Source organism: Podarcis pityusensis (genome assembly GCF_964106645.2).
Source record: "Podarcis pityusensis genome assembly, chromosome: 6".
Classification (NCBI taxonomy): domain Eukaryota; kingdom Metazoa; phylum Chordata; class Lepidosauria; order Squamata; family Lacertidae; genus Podarcis; species Podarcis pityusensis.
The window spans coordinates 52,062,417-52,082,492 of record NC_138030.1 but is presented as its reverse complement, the minus strand read 5'-3'; the positions used below and the strand labels follow the sequence as shown (position 1 = coordinate 52,082,492).

Sequence of the window (20,076 nt, the reverse complement as noted above, 5' to 3'; positions counted from 1 at the left end):
CCACAATACTTTCTCAAATTCCAAATGTGCCCATTGGCTCCCCAAAAGATTGTCAATCTCTGCTATAGTATATTAGATGACAAGGTGCATTGATTCCCCATATCTTCAGACATGAGCATCATGGGGGAAAGTCACAAAGGAAAACAGGTGTGCCCAATTTTTTGTGTGACTTTATATGCTCAGGAGCTGGTTTGAGAGGCAAAACTGCACATGGAAGAAACATATCCTGAAGGATGCTAAGCAAGATGCTGGGCAGAATCTAAATATCAGCATATAAATGGAAGCAGAGTAGCTCCAGTAATTTCTTATCTCTCATTTGTTTTATTCTTTGAACAGTAAATAACAATGCTCTTTTCTACACAATTTTATTTTGTACATATATTTTTTTAGTTTTGGGGGTTGTTTTAACCAGCAAACAAATAAAGGAAATGGACTCTTATCTGCAGACATCAAGTGTATTTTGAAATGAGGTCCACTTACATAGAAAAGTATAGCTATTCTCCTCCGCATCCTCACACATGATATTTGCCTTCAATGTATACAGTGGTACCTCGGGTTACATACGCTTCAGGTTACATACGTTTCAGGTTACAGACTCCGCTAACCCAGAAATAGTGCTTCAAGGTTAAGAACTTTGCTTCAGGATGAGAACAGAAATCGTGCCCCAGCGGCGCGGCAGCAGCAGGAGGCCCCATTAGCTAAAGTGGTGCTTCAGGTTAAGAACAGTTTCAGGTTAAGAACGGACCTCCGGAATGAATTAAGTACTTAACCCGAGGTACCACTGTACATACATTTTTGTATCTACTGGGCATGCCCAATAGGCGATTCTGAGATTCTACATAGCAGAGAAAAAGAAGCCACATACACAATGTAATTCGTACACTTTGGCTACATATATATCATGTCTGGAGTATGGAGGAGCTAATTCACATATATATGCCATACCCACAAGTTTCAAAGTGTTAACCCAACTTATTTTTGGGTGCTTTCGTGTTTAAAATTGTTTCCTTACAAAGAGGAACCTCCTCCAGATGGCCCCACAGTACTGTTGCCATGGCAGTTTGTGTTGTTGCTTCCGTGTACTTTTTAAGGGACAAAATAACTATTTTCAGTCGCCAGAACAAACAAAAGGGCAGAAAAAACTGGGTAGGGAAATGGTGTGATACCTAGAAACTCACCCACTATTCCAAACCCACCTGAATTCCTCTGGGGGTCAAAAATAGCCATAGGACAATTAAAACAGAGGAAGAGAAGTGTTAGCTACATTTTCCATTCTAATATGAAATCAAATGCAAACATCTGGAAAATAAATTCAGGGGAGATGGTAAGTTGTGTGGGGAAGACTTTAAAGAGCTTCTTTTAAATTTGTCTACCTGTTTAACTAATAACTTATTTAAAACAGAGTTTCCAACTGACACCCTCCCCCAAGTACCTGATCTATTATTGTGTGGCAGGAGTAACTTGATCTGTGAATAAATAAGCATGTGAAGCTTTAAGGTGTGGAGAGGAACATCATCACCAGCTAATATTTCCACACCAAACTGCTCTTAAAGGCACTGTTACAAAGGTGTTTGGAAAAGTTGGAAGCCCTGTTGAAAAGAGCAGATAATTTAGTTTTGTTTTAAAGCTACATTGGCAATTGCAATAAGTTTGCATTCAATATCTTGAAGCAAGAGAGTTTTTATTAAATAGAAGTTAAAACAACTAGTTTTCTGCCTTCAGCTGGTCAGGCTCCATCCACTCATAGATTCTCCAGGGATCATCTTCCAACTCCCATCCCAGTGTTTCTTATACGGAAAAGTCTCTCAATTACTACAATCACCACAGTCATCATATGCAATCCTAGTTCACAGGATGGATAATTTTTGGGAGTACACAGGTGCATTCCCATCAACTTGTCGTATGGGGAATCAAGCATCCTGTCAGGTCACAATCCCACAAATTTAGGTTCATAATAAGAGTTACTTTTAGCTGTGCAGCTTTTCCTTTAATGCTTGCTTGATGTGCAGACTTTAGCAGATTATAATGCTTCTCTCCATGCTGTGAATATATCACCGCCTGAGGTGAAATGGGAAAGTGCCGCCCTCCCACCCCCCTTTGATTACTGGAGTGACATGACTGCAGCTTCTGGGTTCTGGTGAGATCTTGTGAGAGGTCTGTGAGATCTCACCAGAACCGGGAAACCAAAGCTGCTTCTCCTCACTTCTCTGGCATTGGTGGCAGAGGTAGGCACAGTCAGTGGCGTAGCGTGGGGGGTGCAGGGGGGGCCGGCCGCACCGGGCGCAACATCTGGGGGGGGCGCTCGCACTCGCAGCTCTCTGCCCCTACCTGGCTCACTCACTCTCTCTCACTGCAGTGCTGGCTGTGCGAATCCGATCCAAGCCGCTGGGTCGCCGCCCACTGTGGAGGGGGTGGGTGCCAGGCGTGCGGGTTAGGGGGCGCAAATTACTTGCCTTGCCCCGGGTGCTGACAACCCACGCTATGCCGCTGGGCACAGTACCTGTGAGGGTGCCACCCCTTGGGATTCTGCCATCCGAGGCGGCTGTCTCAGACCTCCTCATGGGCAGGGCGGCCCTGGAACAGAGGGAATTGCCTTATACCAGGTCAAACTTCTAAAATAAAGGAGGACTGCAAATTCTAACATAATGAGGAACCTATGAGACTACCACCCATCACCTTTGACCATGCTGGATGGGTCTGATGAAAGTTGGAGTCCAAAATGTCATCCAGGTGTACTACAACTCCCACCAGGCCCAGCAAGCATGACTGATGCTCAACGGTAGGTGGAGGGCACCAGGTTGACGAAGACTCCTCTAGCCAGTCCAGCACAGTTAAGATGGAGTAGGCTGAAAATTAGTTTTAAAACCAGATGGTGCTCTCAACATAAACTGTAGGATGATGTCCCAAGTGGTCTCTCTCACTCCCTTCCCCTTCCCGAGCCCTAATAAACAACCCTACTGAGCCACACGAGGAATTGCTGAGGATCTTCCCCACAGCTCATGGATTGGAAAGAAACAACGCAGAGTTCACTGTCCTAGGAAAACCGAGCTCAAGCCAACTTTGGATTTGATTCATTGGTCTGCCTGCCTCTCCACTGTTAATACTCCAAGGCCTCGGTCGGGGGGAAGGGAGTGAGCGAGGAAAAGCTATTTTTATCTCTCTCGTTCCCTTTCATGCATTCTTCCGAATTTCCCCTTGGCCTTGTAGAAAAAGAAAGTCATCACGCAACTCCCAGCGGGCAGCGGCTGCTTTAAAAAACTAACCCCGCCCCCTGGCTGGAGGGAGGGTTCCCTAGCCGGTGACGTCTGCCGCGCTCATTGATAAAAGCCGCGGGATTCCCTGGCCGCGGGTAGAGGCAGCGTGCGCGCGCGAAACTGCCGGGGCTCCACGTGATTTTTGTGCGGGGAGAGAGAACCGGGGAGAGGGCCGGCCCGCTCGCAGTAAGTGGGCCCCGTCAGCCATGGAGCCCGCTTGCTTCCTCCAGCCCCACCCGTTCGGCGACCCTGGGGTGGGCTCGGATTTGTACAAGCCTTCGCCTCCCGCGGTCACTTCGCCCAAATCCGACCGGGTAGAGCAGCCGAAGCCAGCCGAACCGACGCGGATCATCACCGACCCGGTCTCCGGCAGATCCTACAGCAAAGGCCGCCTGCTTGGAAAGGTACCTGCGGCGTCTTGGGAGAGCGGTGGGCGAAGGAATTTCTCCCTTCCCAGCCTCGCTGCCTTCTAGTCTGAGCCGGCCGGCTTCTAGCGTGTGCGGCCAGAGCTGGGTTCTGGCGCGCCCTAGTGAGGGATCGTGGATTTAAGGGCCAATTCCGACACCACCACCCCGAAAGCTACCCGCGAGTTACGGCGGAGGAGACTTTCGCATAGGGTGACGAACAGCAGCACCCGCGGCTTGTCGCGATAGGGGACCCAAAAGCGCCTCATCCGCTTCCCTTCCTCCCTCTTCTCCTTCTCTATTTGCTCGCGTGGAGGGTTTCCTTCCCCCGCCAAGACTTCCCGCTTGATCCGAGGCAGGCATGTCGAGGCACGACTCTTTTTCTCTCTCCCCCCCCCCAATCTCGTTTTGTGTGGGGCTTCGGGTGCAGATGGGGCTTTAATATTTAACTACTCGTCATTCATTCCCCCCCTACGTATTTTAGTGCGCTCTTCCCCGTCCACCCACCCCACCCCCAAATGAGGAATCGTCCCAACAAGCGACCGGAGCTTTTAAAGAAGACTAGATAGAAACGGTTACGCTACCCAAGTGGGTCTTAGTTCGGGGGGGTGCGAGAGAGGGAGAGAGAACGAATAGGAGGCGGGAAATGGCTGCTGTTTTCCCCAAAAAATTACAATAGGCCGTCTCTTAGGACTTCTCCAGGGCAGCTATGATTCCATTTGACTGAGTCAGGCACGTCTGGGACCGGATGTTCAAATCGTTGTTCTTAGCCCTTTGGCGACTAGTAAGCCGTTTTCTGGTGGGTTTCTTTAGGTTTTGGGTTCTCTTGCAGATGCTGAACTGCAACTACTGGTCTAATTCAGTGAATATGTTCTGGGATGCCGTAACAGATCCCAAGTGCATTCTTATACTATTTGTACAACATGGACCACAGGGATTTGGGGGGGGGGAGAGGGGGGAAGGGATATGGTTGGTGATTTAGATTACTTAATCTGCATTATTTATAGTCCTACTTCAACAAAGTAGGTGCTGGGGAAAGTTTGTCTACCACCATTCCTTACCCCTTCTAGAGAGCTAGTGTGATATCATGATTGGAGTGCTGGGATGAGATGTAGATGGCCATATTTAAAATTCTGTTTGCATGAAGTTTGTTGAGTTACCTTAGGCTGGTCATAGTCTCTGCCAACTGTTCTGTACAGGGCTAAGATTATGCTACTGTGACCTCCTTGGAAGAACGGTGGAGCCTAAATGTAAAAAAATTAGCAGACAACTTGGGGATTGGATCCCAACAGTTTCTCATGTTTACCCAGGAGTGTCAAGTAGCTTGCTTACCTCATGCAGTAGATTGCTATTGGAGGCTTGCTAATCTGCAATATGGAGGTTTCAGAAGGGTGGTGAGTGTCTGTTTCGGCTTGAAACATACGTTGTAGATATTTTCCACATTTATTATGCAATTTTTGTGATATACAAATGACATGAGAAACTTGGTATACATACTTGTATAACATTATTGTTTATAAAATCCTAATAATAATAATAAGCACATATCTGATGCTTACTGTTGCGAAGCCATGTGAGCTTGCTAAAGATCAGGGATCAGCAACCTTTTTCAGGCGTGGGCCGGTCCACCATCCCTCAGACCATGTGGTGGGCTGGACTATATTTTTGGGGGAAATGAACGAATTCCTATGCCCTACAAATAACCCAGAGATGCATTTTAAATAAAAGGACACATTCTACTCATGTAAAAACACGCTGATTCCTGGTCTGTCCACGGGCCGGATTTAGAAGGCAGTTGGGCCGGATCTGGCCCCCGGGCCTTAGGTTGCCTACCCCCAGTGGCGTAGCGTGGGTTGTCAGCACCCGGGGGAAGGCAAGTGATTTGCACCCCCTAACCCATGGATTTGCGCCCCCTAACCCTAACCCCCAGATGTTGCGCCCGGTGCGGCCGGCCCCCCCTGCACCCCCCACGCTACGCCACTGCCTACCCCTGCTAAAGATGCTCAAATGGATTCTAGGCAAGGACTTCAGTGATTGGAGAAGGGGCCTTCTGTCTGCTGTTCCCTTAAAGGAGCAGGGGCCTTCAGGGTTCCATTCATCCTTTGTTCCATTCTATAGCATCATTCCCTGGCAAATGCAAATTTTGCTCAGCAGCCGATTTAGTAACAAAGTCTGCAAAAGGATGCAATTTTTTGTTGACAGTTAGAAAGGAAAAAAGATGACAGAACATTTTAGAACAGTAAAACAAATACAACACTGTGGTAATAGTTGATGAGATGTTGCATGACTGCACTGGTTATATGCATTGCAAACACTGGTTTCCCAGACTGCGCATATATTTTTCTTTTTTGCCTTAGAACTCTTCTGATTCAATTTTTTCCCCCTGGCTCAAAACCACCTTGCTCATTGAGCAATCTGTGTAATCAGGTTTCAGAGTAGGGGGTGGGGGAAAAGCAGCAGCATTTCCACTGGAAATCTCTCCTCTTGGTGAGCAAAGCTGGCATTGTTTCGAAGATCGTGCTTTGAAGGAGGGGTGCGTCGGTTGGTTCCTTTTGCCCTACATCAAACAATGTGATGTGTCATATGGAAAATCTGCTCATTGTGTATGGGGGTGTCTTGGCACTTCCAAACGCGGTAGAGCTAATGTCGAATTTGGCAGGGTGTATAATTCTCTCTCTCTCCCCAACCCCTGTTCTTACTGCTTCTTTGAAAGATCCTTTCTGGCAATACCAGCCAGAGCTGTTTCTGTGCTGATGCCCAAGCTAGGATTTTATGAGAAACTGGTTTCTCTTTGTTCAGGATGTTGTATAGGTGTGAGGCTTATTTTAGGTAAGGTGTAGGCTGCAGCAAAGATATACTTTCTTTACAGCTGGAAAAACCTGTCTCTAGTCCTCCTTCAGTGCTGGTTGTCTTGTGAGAAGAACTAAATCATATTCTGTTAAAAAAAGCATGATGACAATGGGTGTGGGGAAACCCAAAGGAATAGACACAAACCCTAGGATAGTGAGAGCTGTAACATGAAATAAAATGTATGCCTGGAGAATGTGCTAAACCATAGTCAGAAGTGGAACTGTTTCTTTAAAATGGAATGTTTTCACTACATAACATGTTCAAATGTTTGAATTAGGAGAATATTTTGTTTACCATTATGAAAATAAGTTGGTTTTCAAGTTACACAAACTTGCCCATAAATTTTGAATATCCAAAGGGGCAGGACACAAATGCTGGACTTCCTCTGTTCAAGTTCCTCAAACTTGTCCCTCCTAACTTGGAATGGAACTTTTATTTTATTGAGCCATATACTTGGCCTAGGTTATAATTTCAGTATATTGCAATGTCACTGAGGGAATGGAATGGAATGAAAGAAATGTCTTGAGCATGTTTCCCAAATTTGAAATTATGATGCTGGATCCCTCTCGTTTAAACAAAACTTGGAAGCCCGTGAAATATTTGAATTGATTATTGAGTCTGTTCTTTAGCACCATGGTTGAGATATTACTGTGCTTAAGTGGCTATGACTATGTTTTGAAGTAGTCCATCCTTAAAGGACTTGAAGGGTGAGTTCACATTAGCTCTTGCCATCTAGCTGGGTTCCTGTTTTGGTATACTTTGCCTGAGGTGCTAAGGCAGTGATCTCAGGCATATGTTAGATGTTTCTCACACTTCAGGTTAGAATGCTGTTAGTCATGCGGCAATTGCATTTTCTGTGATCTCATCCTACTTAGATCTGAATTGGATCCCGTCCTAATCCTGTTTCCTTGCTTTTTGTGGTCTTGATGTCTAGTTCTAGTTTTCGGCGAAGATCTGAGAGAATGCTGAGTATGTTGAAAGCAGGCACATGAACCTCAGTCCAAAGTCCAACCATTGACAAGCATCAGACCTCTTGGGTCTCTAGCAAAAAATGGTCTTTCCACTACTACTTATGAGCCTTTTAACTAGAGATTTTCTGTATATACAGCATATGCTGTACAACCAACCTTCTGAACTAAGGACTCCTCTTCTGATACCTATTACACATGAATGAAAGCAGGCAGTTCTTCCAGTAACTTGTGATACCTTAAAAGAAGAGCCTTAAAATCTATCCTCAACTAGTGTTTTATGTTGACTTAGTTTTGGTGGCAAATATAGTCCTAGCACTTTGGCTGAAGACCGCGGTTCCCCTATTTTTATTTTAGAAGTCAAATTGATGGTACAGGTGCCAGGGGGAAATGAGACCTGAGATGCTTCCCATGAGTTGCTAATCTATCAAGGACAAGAAAGGAGTTCTCTTTAGCCCACCCTCCTAATTGCTGCCTTATTGGTTTGCAGGGTGGATTTGCAAGGTGCTATGAAGTAACAGACCTCTCGAGCAACAAGACCTATGCAGTGAAGGTCATTCCTCACAGCAGAGTGGCCAAGCCACACCAGCGGGAGAAGGTACGTAGCTCCCTAGTCCTGAGCAGAATGAGGATAGCTGGGGTGTTGGCCATGTCCTAGCTACCAACTCTTTCTGATTATGCTTTTTCCAGATCATCAATGAAATCGAGCTGCACAGAGACCTGCACCACAAACACATCGTGAAGTTCTCACATCATTTTGAGGATACGGAGAACATCTATATCTTCCTTGAGCACTGCAGCAGGAAAGTGAGTCCCAACTTTTCTTTCTCTACAGAGAACCTGTACCTCCCCAACAAGCATACTTTATTTCTATTGGACTCAATGTTTTATTGCACTGTGAACAAAGGGCAGCAGAAATAGAACCTGTAGAATGGTTTGCACTGAACAACAGGTCTCTGCCTATACGAGATATATCATCCACTGGATACTTCCCATGGGTACAATGGATGAAAGTATGGTTTTCTGTTATGATTAGACATGGTAGGAAAAGGTGGGATATATTACCGCAGCACAGGGAGTTGCTGGATTAGAATGCCTCTTATTGTGTCAAAGCAGTAGGACCAGTAATAGTGGCAATTAGTGCTGCTGTCAGACATTTCCCAGGAGTGCTGGGGACCATGTAGGTCAGGCAGACCTCTTTCAGCATCCTTGGGAATGTAGGAATGTTCACAGGCAGGTTTCCTTACCGATACTGAATTGGCACATTTGCTGTTTGCCATTTGATACTCCTGCTTTGCATGATACAGCGCCACAAATGCTTGCATAAGAATCTGTCATACAGGTGCCCTTGGCATGGAAGCTGCAGCTGCCATGCATAACAGTCATGCTGTTTTAGCTGCTTGTTCTGTCAAACCCCTGTAAACACAGTAAGTCAGCCACTGGCATCTTAATGGCTTTGGCTGCTCTGGGATAGATCAAACTTGATATAAAACTGCCCTGCAAGGATTACTTGTTGGAATAGTGCTTGTATAGAAGGAATTGGGATCGGATCCAGGATTTCACACAGAAACTTCATTTTGCTAAAACAGAACTGGTTATTGCTATCTAGAGGCTTTTCTTGGAGCACTTCAGTTTCATTTCTTAATGTTTAATAGAGTTCGTTTATCTTCATTCGGCTTGCTTGTAAGCCTTGCATGATTAAATCTGCAATCTTCACGTCCATTTTGGAATAACTGTTGGGAGAGGTTTAGTAAATCCCCCTGGAATCTTGGAATTTTTGTGATTAGACCCTGAAAAGAGATTTATTTTGAGAGAAGCCATAAAACATGAAGACGCATCCCTAGCTGGATTCAGAGGTTTAGGATGGGAGAAGGAGGAGAATCTGATAGTGGAAGACAAGTGTGTGGGAGTTTGGAATACTTGCCCCAGCCACTGTTTTGAACCTGAGAGGAGGTTGGCTTAGCATTGCCCAGTGACCTTCATGGCTGAGGAGTCCTTTGAATATGGTGCTTCCAATACTAATACTGGAACAACAACACCGCCCTGGTTCTTGCCTGCAATACACCAGGACAACTAGTCATTCTTAGACTAATAATAGTCTGCAAGAGCATCTCTGTAACCAAACCTTTTCTCTTGCAGTCTTTGGCACATATCTGGAAATCCCGGCACACCCTTCTGGAGGCAGAGGTCCGATATTACCTCAAACAGATCATCTCTGCCTTGAAATACCTCCACCTTAAGGGCATCCTGCACCGGGATCTGAAACTGGGTATGTGCAACATAGCTGCTCTCTTGTTCATTTGGGAGCGAATTTGTATTGTTGAGGTTGAAGTAACCTTCAGAAGTCAGCATCTAATCTCCTTGTATCTTAGAAACTTGCATTTTAAAAATACAAAAACTGGGTTTCTAGATACTAAAGCCTATTCAGGAAATGCTGTTCTGTGGGGAATAAGCACAGCTTTGTCTTCTAGGTATCGAGAGGAGGAACTGCTGAGACAGTTGCACAATGTTTGACATTTAGAGCCCTGTTATTTTCTGTTGCAGGTAACTTTTTCATCAATGAAAACATGGAACTGAAAGTTGGAGACTTTGGTTTGGCTGCCAGACTGGAGCCCGCAGACCAGCGAAAAAAGTAGGTGGCTTGATGGATCACTTTCGTATGCTCTTTCTTTGTCGAATGCTGCCCTAGCTTACTCCAGAGTAAAGAGGTTCTCTTACAGTGTCTCCTTGGCCTGTTTATCCCACCACACACACCCCTTTGCAGCTGTGTGCGTTTGGGGAAGGGGGAATTGGAGCACAAGAGGGACACTGGACTTGAAATACTCCTTTGCTTCAGCCTGGAACTTGGTGGTGAAAGGAACAAAGCAGTTACTGTGTGTGCAGTTCTGTCTAAGGCAGAAGCCTCATGTTTGCACAGCAGAGAGAAACAATGCCCAACCTTATATTGGATTTCTGCCTCATGCAAAGTGTTGCTGCTGTAACTGTGATGGGCAAGCATACAGCGTAGAAAGGAGTTCTGGATGGGGAAGGGTAGCAGTGAGTGGGTATAGGTGCAAGGGACAGCTGAGTCAGTACTATTGCGATTCTAGTCAGAAAGATGTGACTGAGGCTACTGGGAGGCTCACGCAGCAAAGTAGTATGGTATTGGTTGGTTCATTCACATGTTGCAGGGGCACCAGGGGGCTGGAAAAGGAGCTACAGTGAGATGCACCAGTCAGAGCCTCAGCTGCAGCCTTGAAAACTGGCAGAATGATCTTGTCAGATCAGGGTTTTTGTTACCCACTTGATCAGCTGTGATCCTATTGTAGTAAAATAAACCTTGTTCACTGTTTGCTTCGAGTTAAGAAACTATAATCCAGCCTGTACTATTGCAAAAGAGGACGCCCAACGTCTAACAGTAGAACTCTTAAAAAAAGGGGGGGAAGAGACCTTTTTAAAATAAGAGTTCTGTGGTTAATTGAATCGCATGTTGTAACTTTCCCCAGGTACATGTTTACTCAGCTTAAATCTTTGCAGTAGGAAATGAATCTGAGAGGATGTTGTGAAAGTGGTATTTCTGTAGAAACTTCGGTGAGGTTGGCGTGGCTTGGCATGGTCTATGGTAGAAGATCTATGGCATGGTCTATGGTAGAAGATCTATGGCATGGTCTATGGTAGAAGATCTTAAGATGTCACAAATGAAGCTGCCCTGAGCCAGACCACTTGTCCATGATAGCCAAGGGATTGAGCCTGAGACAGAGTTCTGCATGCAAGGCCTGCACTCTATTCTTTCCCCTTTACTCTTCTGGCAGCAGCATTTCCTATGCCAGAACTTCCCTTTTTGTACTGCCAACATGGCAAGGAATCCCTGCTGTAGCCCAACTAATGATCCTATGTGTGTTTGCTTCCAGGACTATCTGTGGTACCCCCAATTACCTTGCCCCCGAAGTGCTCCTGCGACAAGGGCATGGGCCGGAGTCAGATGTGTGGTCTTTGGGCTGTGTCATGTAAGTCCAAAGCACGTTTTTTCCCCTCTGAAGGCTTCTTGCAGGCCTGTTTCAGTGCTGCAACTTCTTGGCTTTTTAGCTCTTTTTGTATAGCTAAATGGGAGGAAGCAGGATTCTTTGGCCAGCATGTTCTAGCACAGTGGTTCTCAACCTGCGGGTCCCCAGATGTTGTTGGACTACAATTCCCATCACCCCTAATCTCAGGCCTTGCTAGCTAGGGGTGATGGGAGTTGTAGTCCAACAACATCTGGGGACCCACAGGTTGAGAAAGGCTGCCTAGCACAACATAAACCTTGTTGAAGATTAGGTACTAAAAAATAATAGGCTACAAGCAAGAGCTTGGAGTGGGCGGCAAATGCAGGAACCCTAAAGAGAAGCTGTGATGAAATTAAATGCATGAAGCTTGGAGTCTGCATGCAGCCCAGCAGCCTAAATTCCAGCTGTTGACACCTTGCTTCAAACAAAGGATTCCTCTTCTCAAAAAATGTTGATGGCTTTGTCGGGGAAATTGTTAGTTAGCCACAGAGCACCACTGCATATCCCTCTATCTGGGGCTCAAACAGACAGGTGGTAATTGAAGTTGGGGTTATTGGAGATTGGTAGAATGAGGAATCAGTTTGCTCCAAGTTGCAATCAAATTGCAAACAGCTTTGTAGTGCACCATGTTCTGCACTAGATGAAGCTCACAAACACTTACCGAGGGCATCTTTAGAGGGAAAGTAGCGGTTGAAGCTTTTCAGAGGTTGATAAAGCTGAGGGCTTTGCCAATTTATTTCAAGTGCTCTTGGCTATGATAGTAGTGTGGAATTCCGGCTACCTGTTGGGTCCCCTGAGCAATGGAAGTATTGGTCTGAGTATTAGATAAAAGATGCTTGTATGCTGAGCATATGTTGCTAGCATAGCTTGACTGCAACTAGACCCATAAAGCTTTGCCCAAAATGACTGCTTAAATGTATTTCTGGGCCATATATAAGATGGTCTATTTTAAGGACAAATCTGTTTATTTGATGAAACTCAAAACACCACAAAGCTGCTGCTAATCTTCCACTATCTTATTGACAATTTCATTAGAACAAATGGAAAAAGTGGCTGGCCTGTGGTTCACGGCTGGCTATTTGGCTCAGGTGCTATTCGGCTGCTTTCCGGAGTGTCGTCTTAAAAAATAGTTTGTGCCTTCAGCTGTCTTTGCCCTGGTTAGCCACAGCTTCCTGTTAAGTTTTCACAGCGCAGTAAATGGAAATTTTTATCTTGAGTGCTGGGGGGTGAGGGAAGAGTAGCCTTGAATTTGGTGACTGCAAAGGGGAGATCCCTCCTTCTCTCCTTTTCCCAGTTTTCAGCTAGGCACAGAACCTCTTCTAGAAAGGCTTGGCTTGCTAGCTCTGATCACATGGAAGGACTGTCACTTGCTCTCCGGATGTGCCTCCGGTCTGCAGGCACCTGAAGCAACAGCAGTGTCTTATGAGCTTCATTACAGGGAGCACTTAATTGGGTGTTGCCGCCTGTCAGACTTCCTCCAGAGTTGTTCCTGAGTCATATGCTCATGGAGGCTGCCAAGGGCAGGCTGCTAGGCCAGAACTATTCTGGAGTCTTCTCATCACTGAATGAATTTACCACTTGCCACCTTTCTTCTCCCCACCCCTCAGGTACACGTTGCTATGTGGGACCCCCCCTTTTGAGACTTCTGACCTCAAGGAGACCTACAAGTGCATCAAGCATGTCACGTACACACTCCCAGCCTTCCTTTCCCTACCAGCCAAAAACCTGCTTGTTGGCATCTTGAAACGCAACCCCCAGGACCGCTTCACACTGGAGGAGATCTTGGACCATGAGTTCTTCACCAAAGTGAGCAGCAATCGTGTGTGTGTGTGTGTGTGTGTGTGTGTGTGTGTGTGTTCTAGCGATGTCACTGCCAAGGTAGTAAGCTAGGCTACACAACATGCTGTAAGGTGAGAAGTGGCAATATCTCTTTCTTGGGGTGATAACTTCTTCCTATTCATATGGAGTCTGTGACTGGGCCACCACCATTATTGGAATGGCAGTGTTTTATTAATATGGGTATTAGCTCCTGGGATCCTGCCTGGATTGCAATTTAGATAATTACATCCTGCTTCTAATTATCGCTTAACAATCCTCAGATATCTTTGCTCTATGCTGCCTGGTTATTATACCCTTTCCAAGGGTGCATGTGATTTAGAGGACTTGCAAAACTTGTGAATGTGGCCAAATCCTGTCAATTGGCAATAGGGCCTTGAAGAAGCTGGCATTGGTCCAGTATATTGTGTACAGTTTGTTCTGATGCATAGCTCAGCTTCGCTAATTAGTTTCCTCAACTTTCAAGGGATACACGCCTGATAAGCTCCCACCCAGCAGCTGTGTGATGGTGCCAGAACTGAACCCTCCCAACCCTGCCAGGAGCCTGTTTGTAAAGGTCACAAAGACTCTCTTTGGGAAAAGAAAGTCAAAAGGTGAGTTGCACGTTGACCTCTTGTTCTGGGAACTGACTGTAGCCCCTGTGAAAACTTATGCTCGCACTTCTGCTTAATAAGAGCCAAAGGCCCACCTAGGTCAGTGTTTGGTTCATGCCAAGGCCAACAATATGCCTTTGGGAAGCACATAAGCAAGGCATGAGGCTAATAGCAACATGTTGGTCCTGCCTGGAAGTAGCCGCTAGTTTTCCCTTGATGTTTCATCTGCAGGATTGGGAAACTGGGAGATACTAGGATTGGCAATAAACTCCAGACACTGCAGCCCTTCACCACCTGATGCATGGAATAGAAGAATATGGGGAAAGGAGGCTTGCCACTTGGATCCGTAAATTAACACCAAGTGGCCAAGCCAGAGCAACCCCTAGAACTCCCATGTCAGTCCCTAACCCCTAATGTATGTACTTGACAGAGTCTACTTTAAGCAATATCTGCAGCCCTGACCTGTTGACTTTGTGTTAGGATCTTATTAACTTGTATTCTTCTTACTTTAGTTAAGAAGGCTCCTTCAGAAGAGAGAGATGATATCTCCAAGCTGGTAACAGGCCTTGTGAAGACCTCCATCTGTAGGCAACTGAGCCACAAAACTGTCGAAGGGAATGAGGTAAACTAACTGCAGGAACTTGGCTGTTCAGTTGTGGCTTTCAGAGGAAGGAAAGAGAAACAAGGAAGTTACCCTGCTATGTGCTGATCAGACTTTCTGCCTCCTTAGGTCACTCCTTTGAATGGTCAGAGTCCCGGCTCTAGCCCAGTAGATACGGTAGCAGAGGAAGGCTCACAGAAATCTATCTCCAGGTCCATTCGTGGGACAATGGCTAGCAGCAGCTGTGAAGGTGAGAAGTGGCAATGTCTCAATTAGCAGTTCCTCCTTAACAGTGTATTTTGGTCAGATGGAATCTGCTGTCTGTCAGGACTAGTCCCAGGGTGGTAGAGGGCCTTAAAGAACAAAGCAGAGAAGCACTTCATCGTGGACAGTAGGGCCAACAAGCAGTTTAAGTCTTGAGCAGACCGACTCTGAACTGGCAGGTTCAGTCTCACAATGCCTATCAGTCATCGAAACTGAACAACAAATCCATTCTTAGAGGCGGGGTAACTGGATACTGGAGACAACTGGGGAGGGCCATTGCTGTCACATCCTCCATTGTTTCTGAAAAAAATCATTTCTGCTCGTGGTTAGATAATGAATTCTATTCTGGGTTCGATGGTCTTTTGGCTGGGTCCTGTAGGTCTTAATATTAGAAGTGGCTTAATTTGGGGATGCAAAAGCTGTGGCCCTGCAGAGGTTGTTGGGCCCCAGCTTCCTTCAGCCCTAGACTGCATAGCCAGTGGTTGGAGATGATGAGAGTTGTAATCCAGCAACAGGGGGGCAAGGGGTCAACAGGTTCTTCAGCCTTTCTCTTCCCACTCCCGTTTGAATTTTGAGCTTCGGGAGCAGGAAATCTCTTGAGCTTGGCCCATGTAAGCTGATTTTGTAAAAACTTAACTATCTTCTTCCCCTCTTTCCCCCACCCACTAGTATTTGAAGACTGTGTCACAGCATCATCTGTCATTGAATCAGCCATTGGTCTTCTGAAGAACTGTCTATCTGTCATGCCACCAGGTAACTTAAGCTTCAGGGAGTATCACAACCTCTGGGATGGTTAGAGACACATGGAAGAACTGTTGTCTTGGATGTTGATATTAGGGAGGAGGAGGAGAGGTGCAGCCCTAGTTCCTCTAACCTGCTAAAGAGGCTTTTAACATCAGGCTCCCTGGATCTCGGTTACCTGATATTTGTCGTCATCCAGAATAAGGGCCACCTCCTTTTAGGTAGCATCCTGATGGAATGCAGAAACTAAGGGGTGGTGTGTGTGTCCATCTACTTATTTATCTAGATAAATGGTAATCCAATTATTAATTTGCAACATCTGGGAGTAGGAAAGTTGAGACTGATTCTGTTCCTATCCCAAGCATGACCTCTTCTCTTTCAACCTCATTTCAGTACCACTTTTGAAATAGGTTTGAACCTATTAGCTTTATTTAATGAGTACCTTTCTTCCCTGTCCAGCTGAGAGGAATCCTGCTTCCCTGGCTTGCCATGAGCACTTTGTCTGGGTGAGCAAGTGGGTGGACTATTCCAACAAGTATGGTTTCGGCTATCAGCTCTCCAACCACAGCATTGGTGTCCTCTTCAACGATGGAACTCATATGGCCCTCTCTGCCAACTGGAAGTGAGTGGAAGAAATGGACTTCCTGGAGGGTTTTGAGGTTGGGAAGTGTAGAAGTGTAGTCATGGCCTACCTTGACTAGGGCTCAGGTCCTACTTAGCCACCTTCTGGTGTGGTGAGGGGGACTGCAAGATATTGTATGGATCAAATTCTTGAGTAACCCACAAGCATGGGAGAAGGGGCTTCCCCTATTTGGAGCAAGGCTAGAGGACTAGATTGTGGGAGGAGTTGAACATTGTGCTAAAGGAAGTATTTTTTTAGTGTGAGCATTTCTGCTTGCTAGGCAGAATGACCTCCCTGTGTGTTCTGGCGGTTCTACCAACCCCTGCCCCCCAGTAGATTGAGGAGGAGAGGGCAAGTCCAGTTTGCAATAGCAGGCACCCTTGCACTGGCTTCAGCTAGTTGAATGCACTTAGTTGAATCAGGCTCTATCTTTATGATCTTATGGTTGTGGGGACAGTCTGTGTTTGCCCACATGGGGGTTTGTCTTGGGATGATGCAAAAGGTTTGATTCAATAAGGAACAGACAACCTTTAAGGTTTTGGTTTTTTTTGAGCATAGCAGATAGACCACTTTCATAAACTGAAGCTGAAGTTTTATGACTACAATCTGGCTACTGCAGCTAACTGCATTCTCTTTCCCTTCAGGAAAGTGCATTACAACCTGACAAACAGCAAGCATTTCTCCTTCCCGGCTTCAGCTGTCCCTGAGCAGCTGCAGGGGCAGATGGGTGTCCTGCAGTATTTTGCCTCATATATGGAACAGCATCTAATGAAGGTGAGCAGCTGCCTGGCATGGCGTAGTTGGTATGTGTGTACAGAGTTAGTTGCATTGGCTTGCTGACGACTCGACTCGATGCAGAAAACACGAGTTGCATTTTTGCAGAGAACAATCCCCCCTTGCTCTCAAGTATGTTTGACCATATTCAAGGTTCATAGGAAAAGCCTCCCTTGAGGTCTTGTGGGATACACCTGAAAGAACTGAAGCTTTCATCATATTGGCCAAACTTTGGTTCGTGGCTCCAAACACCAAAGCATGTATTTGGTGGGCTCTTTACTGCCAGATTCTGCACTCCTAGTTGCCTTGCCATGCCTGCTCACATCTTTATGACTACTTCATGTACTCAAAGTCTCGATTGGTGGATGGAGTAGGACTTCCTTTCTCAAAGCAGAGATGATCCATTAAACGGATGTGCTAATTCATGTTCCTTGAATTTGGCCAGTACTTATCTTCTCCTTTGGCTTGGCAGTAGTGTTAGGGATAAAGTTATACGGAAAAACAACTGCTAGGACTAAGCCAGTCATGTGGTGTCAATGATTCTCTAATTTCTCTTTTTTCTTCCCTTCTCTCCACTCCCTCCCCCCCCCCAAAAAAAAATCCCAGGGAGGAGACTTACCCAGCATAGATGAGACTGGACAGGTTCCGCTGTTGCTTCTACAATGGGTGAAGACTAATCAGGCCTTATTGATGCTTTTTAGCAATGGAACCTTTCAGGTAATAATGGCACCAAGTCTTTTTAGCAGATTACGTAGGCCCTATGTCCTACCTATTGATGGAGGTGGCACATGCTGGCGTTTCATATCCAGTTGCTATAACTATTGTGTGGGGTATAATCTGAAGTGTTGCCTTTTGATTTGGACAAGAAGCTTTCTATGGAGTGCTTCTGAGAATGTGGATGCTAAGCTGAAAGTAGATGTGGGGCTATCTGCTTTGTAGAGCACATTCAGTTTGTTATGGCTATTCTGCTTTTTTTGAGTAGCAGCTGGTGTATTGAAATTATGAATTCTAACACATTTTAAAGCACCTCTACAAATACTAAAACCTATCTGATTCCCATAGGCCCTTTTCTAAATCTGGATTCCTATCCCTTCAGCAGTTTGCCCTTTGTTTCCACTTAGATGGAGATGTCTGTGGTGGGGGCATAAAACTACCCTCCATATTAAGGCTATGCTAGCAGATACCTAGGTGCAGGCCGTGGTTGATGGCTAAACCCAATTGAGTTGGGAGTCCCAAAGGGTAGGGAGTGCTACACAGAAAGAGGCACAAGTATTAAATGTCTGTTGTGCTCCATCTCCTTTATTCTAGGTGAACTTCTACAATGATCATACCAAGGTGATCTTCAGCAAACCTGACCACGCCTGCCTCCTCACCTACATAAACCGTGACAGGAATTCCTACACCTACAAGCTCAGCAGCATTGCAGAACTTGGTTGTTCACCGGAGCTCCAGCGTAGGCTCAAATACATCCTTAAGCTGCTTCAACAGCGAGTGGATGCATAAGGCTACAGGGTGGACACCTGGTATCCTTGGCCCTTTCTGTTCTTCCAAGAGATTTGTTGTTAACGGTGCAGGAGAAGGCAACGCTTGAGACATCAGAATTCTTCCTTAGTCACATGCCTTTCTACAAGGGAAAACTTCAAAACCCAAACTGCACTAGATTGGGCCAAACCCTTCTTCGGAATCCATCAACTTCTGGGATGCTAGCCACCTAATGACTTTTTATTATTGTTAAAGAAATGGGATTTTTTTTCACTTGCTTTGACATGACTGCTCCAGTCCACATTGGAGAGGAGGAGTAGAGATAACTGCCTTTACTCCTGTGTGGCCTTTGCACAGATGGTTATGCACATTGGCTTGTTCATGGGGAGGGGAGAATCTGTGATCCATACACTCCATGGGAAACAAGTAGTGAGGGTAATAGCAAATCTTTTTTTTTAAAAAAAAAAAAGTTTTCTGAGTTTTGTCCAGTGCCTAATGCCAAATCTGCTGTTGGATCTTGGCATCTCAGAGTCTGAAGGGTTAAAGGGCTGTGAGTCCAGTTCATGTATTCAGGCTAAATCAAGTGATTTCTGTTGTGGGCCATTTCAGGCTCTTGCAACACTACCGCTGCCTTCCCGTGGAATGCAGTTTTTTGTTTTGTTTTTTGCTCAGAGTTGCATTACTTGCCTAATCCTTGGCTGGTTCTGACTCATGGACCAAACAAGAAATCTGTGAATTGGGTGTGGCTGCTCTGCTAAGAAGGGCAGCAGAAACGGATGCTGCAGGGGCACAAGATCAGACAAACTGCTTCCCTGCTTTAGCTGTGATAGGACTACCACAATCCTTGGGGGACTGTAGTTAGATGAAGAGCCAGCTGGCTGCCTTCTGGAATTGGTACGGAAGAACTGCTACAACTCTTTAATTTGGGAGGAACAGAGGTAGGATAGCTGAATCTTCAGTCTGAAATCAGGGTTAATTCGAATACCTAGTGCTGCTGCTGCTAAGCACTCGAGGCTGCAAAGGTACATGTTGGGTAATGGAACTGTTACACTAATTAGGCAAATGGGATTTTTTCTTTTTGTGCTGAGACTGTGAAACACCCTGTTTGCCTCATTTTCTCAGCTGTTTTCATTCGAAGATGCAGCAGAGGGATTCTGTAAATTGCCATGGTACAGACTTGAACGGCTTCGTTGGAAGCTGCCAGTTTAATGTTTTGAACTTGACAAGACTATTTGTCCAGCTATGGAGCCTAAATGGTGTGAACATCCTAAGATTTATTTATGTATTTATGAGCTATTTATTTTGCACCTGTGTCTTGTCAATCATTGCACACCATGTCTCCAAAAACCCAGCTGTCTTGATTACAATAAAACTCATTTTTATTTAAAAGCAAAAGAACAATGGTTACTTTGTAAGTGTCTCATTGGTGGTTAGGAGTTCCATTGGGGCTGCCGGCGAGGCAAATAAAAAGCTGTATCAATGTTTCCTTGGTCTAGACTACTATAACATATTCATGCTATGGAAAGCTGCTCCATATATTAGCATGTCCTCAGAGGAAACTTGTGCACCTACATAGACAGTAGACATACATCATGTGCTAGCTAGCAATACAACATTAGCTGCAGATAATAAAAAACAACTTTCCGCTCAAGCAGCAGCAAAAAG

General features: G+C 45.6%; 1 protein-coding gene across 1 annotated transcript; it reads left to right on the top strand.

Moving 5' to 3' along the window:
* The first annotated feature begins 3,357 nt into the window (after positions 1-3,357).
* PLK3 (polo like kinase 3) lies at positions 3,358-19,814 on the top strand. The gene is made up of 15 exons (XM_081010346.1): positions 3,358-3,658; positions 7,967-8,074; positions 8,167-8,283; positions 9,616-9,745; positions 10,021-10,108; positions 11,367-11,462; positions 13,106-13,304; positions 13,801-13,927; positions 14,440-14,549; positions 14,658-14,778; positions 15,462-15,545; positions 15,993-16,155; positions 16,800-16,929; positions 17,536-17,646; positions 18,238-19,814. Exons 1-15 carry the CDS (start codon positions 3,461-3,463, stop codon positions 18,430-18,432), a joined length of 1,977 nt encoding a protein of 658 aa, XP_080866472.1. The 5' UTR covers positions 3,358-3,460; the 3' UTR covers positions 18,433-19,814.
* Positions 19,815-20,076: the final 262 nt, after the last annotated feature.

Coding starts and splice junctions, on each gene's coding strand:
- PLK3 (XM_081010346.1), top strand. CDS start 3,461: ATGGAGCCCGCTTGCTTCCTCCAGCCCCACCCGTTCGGCGACCCTGGG. Junction 9,746..10,020: donor GCACCGGGATCTGAAACTGG/GTATGTGCAACA, acceptor TTTCTGTTGCAG/GTAACTTTTTCATCAATGAA. Junction 13,305..13,800: donor ACCATGAGTTCTTCACCAAA/GTGAGCAGCAAT, acceptor TCAACTTTCAAG/GGATACACGCCTGATAAGCT.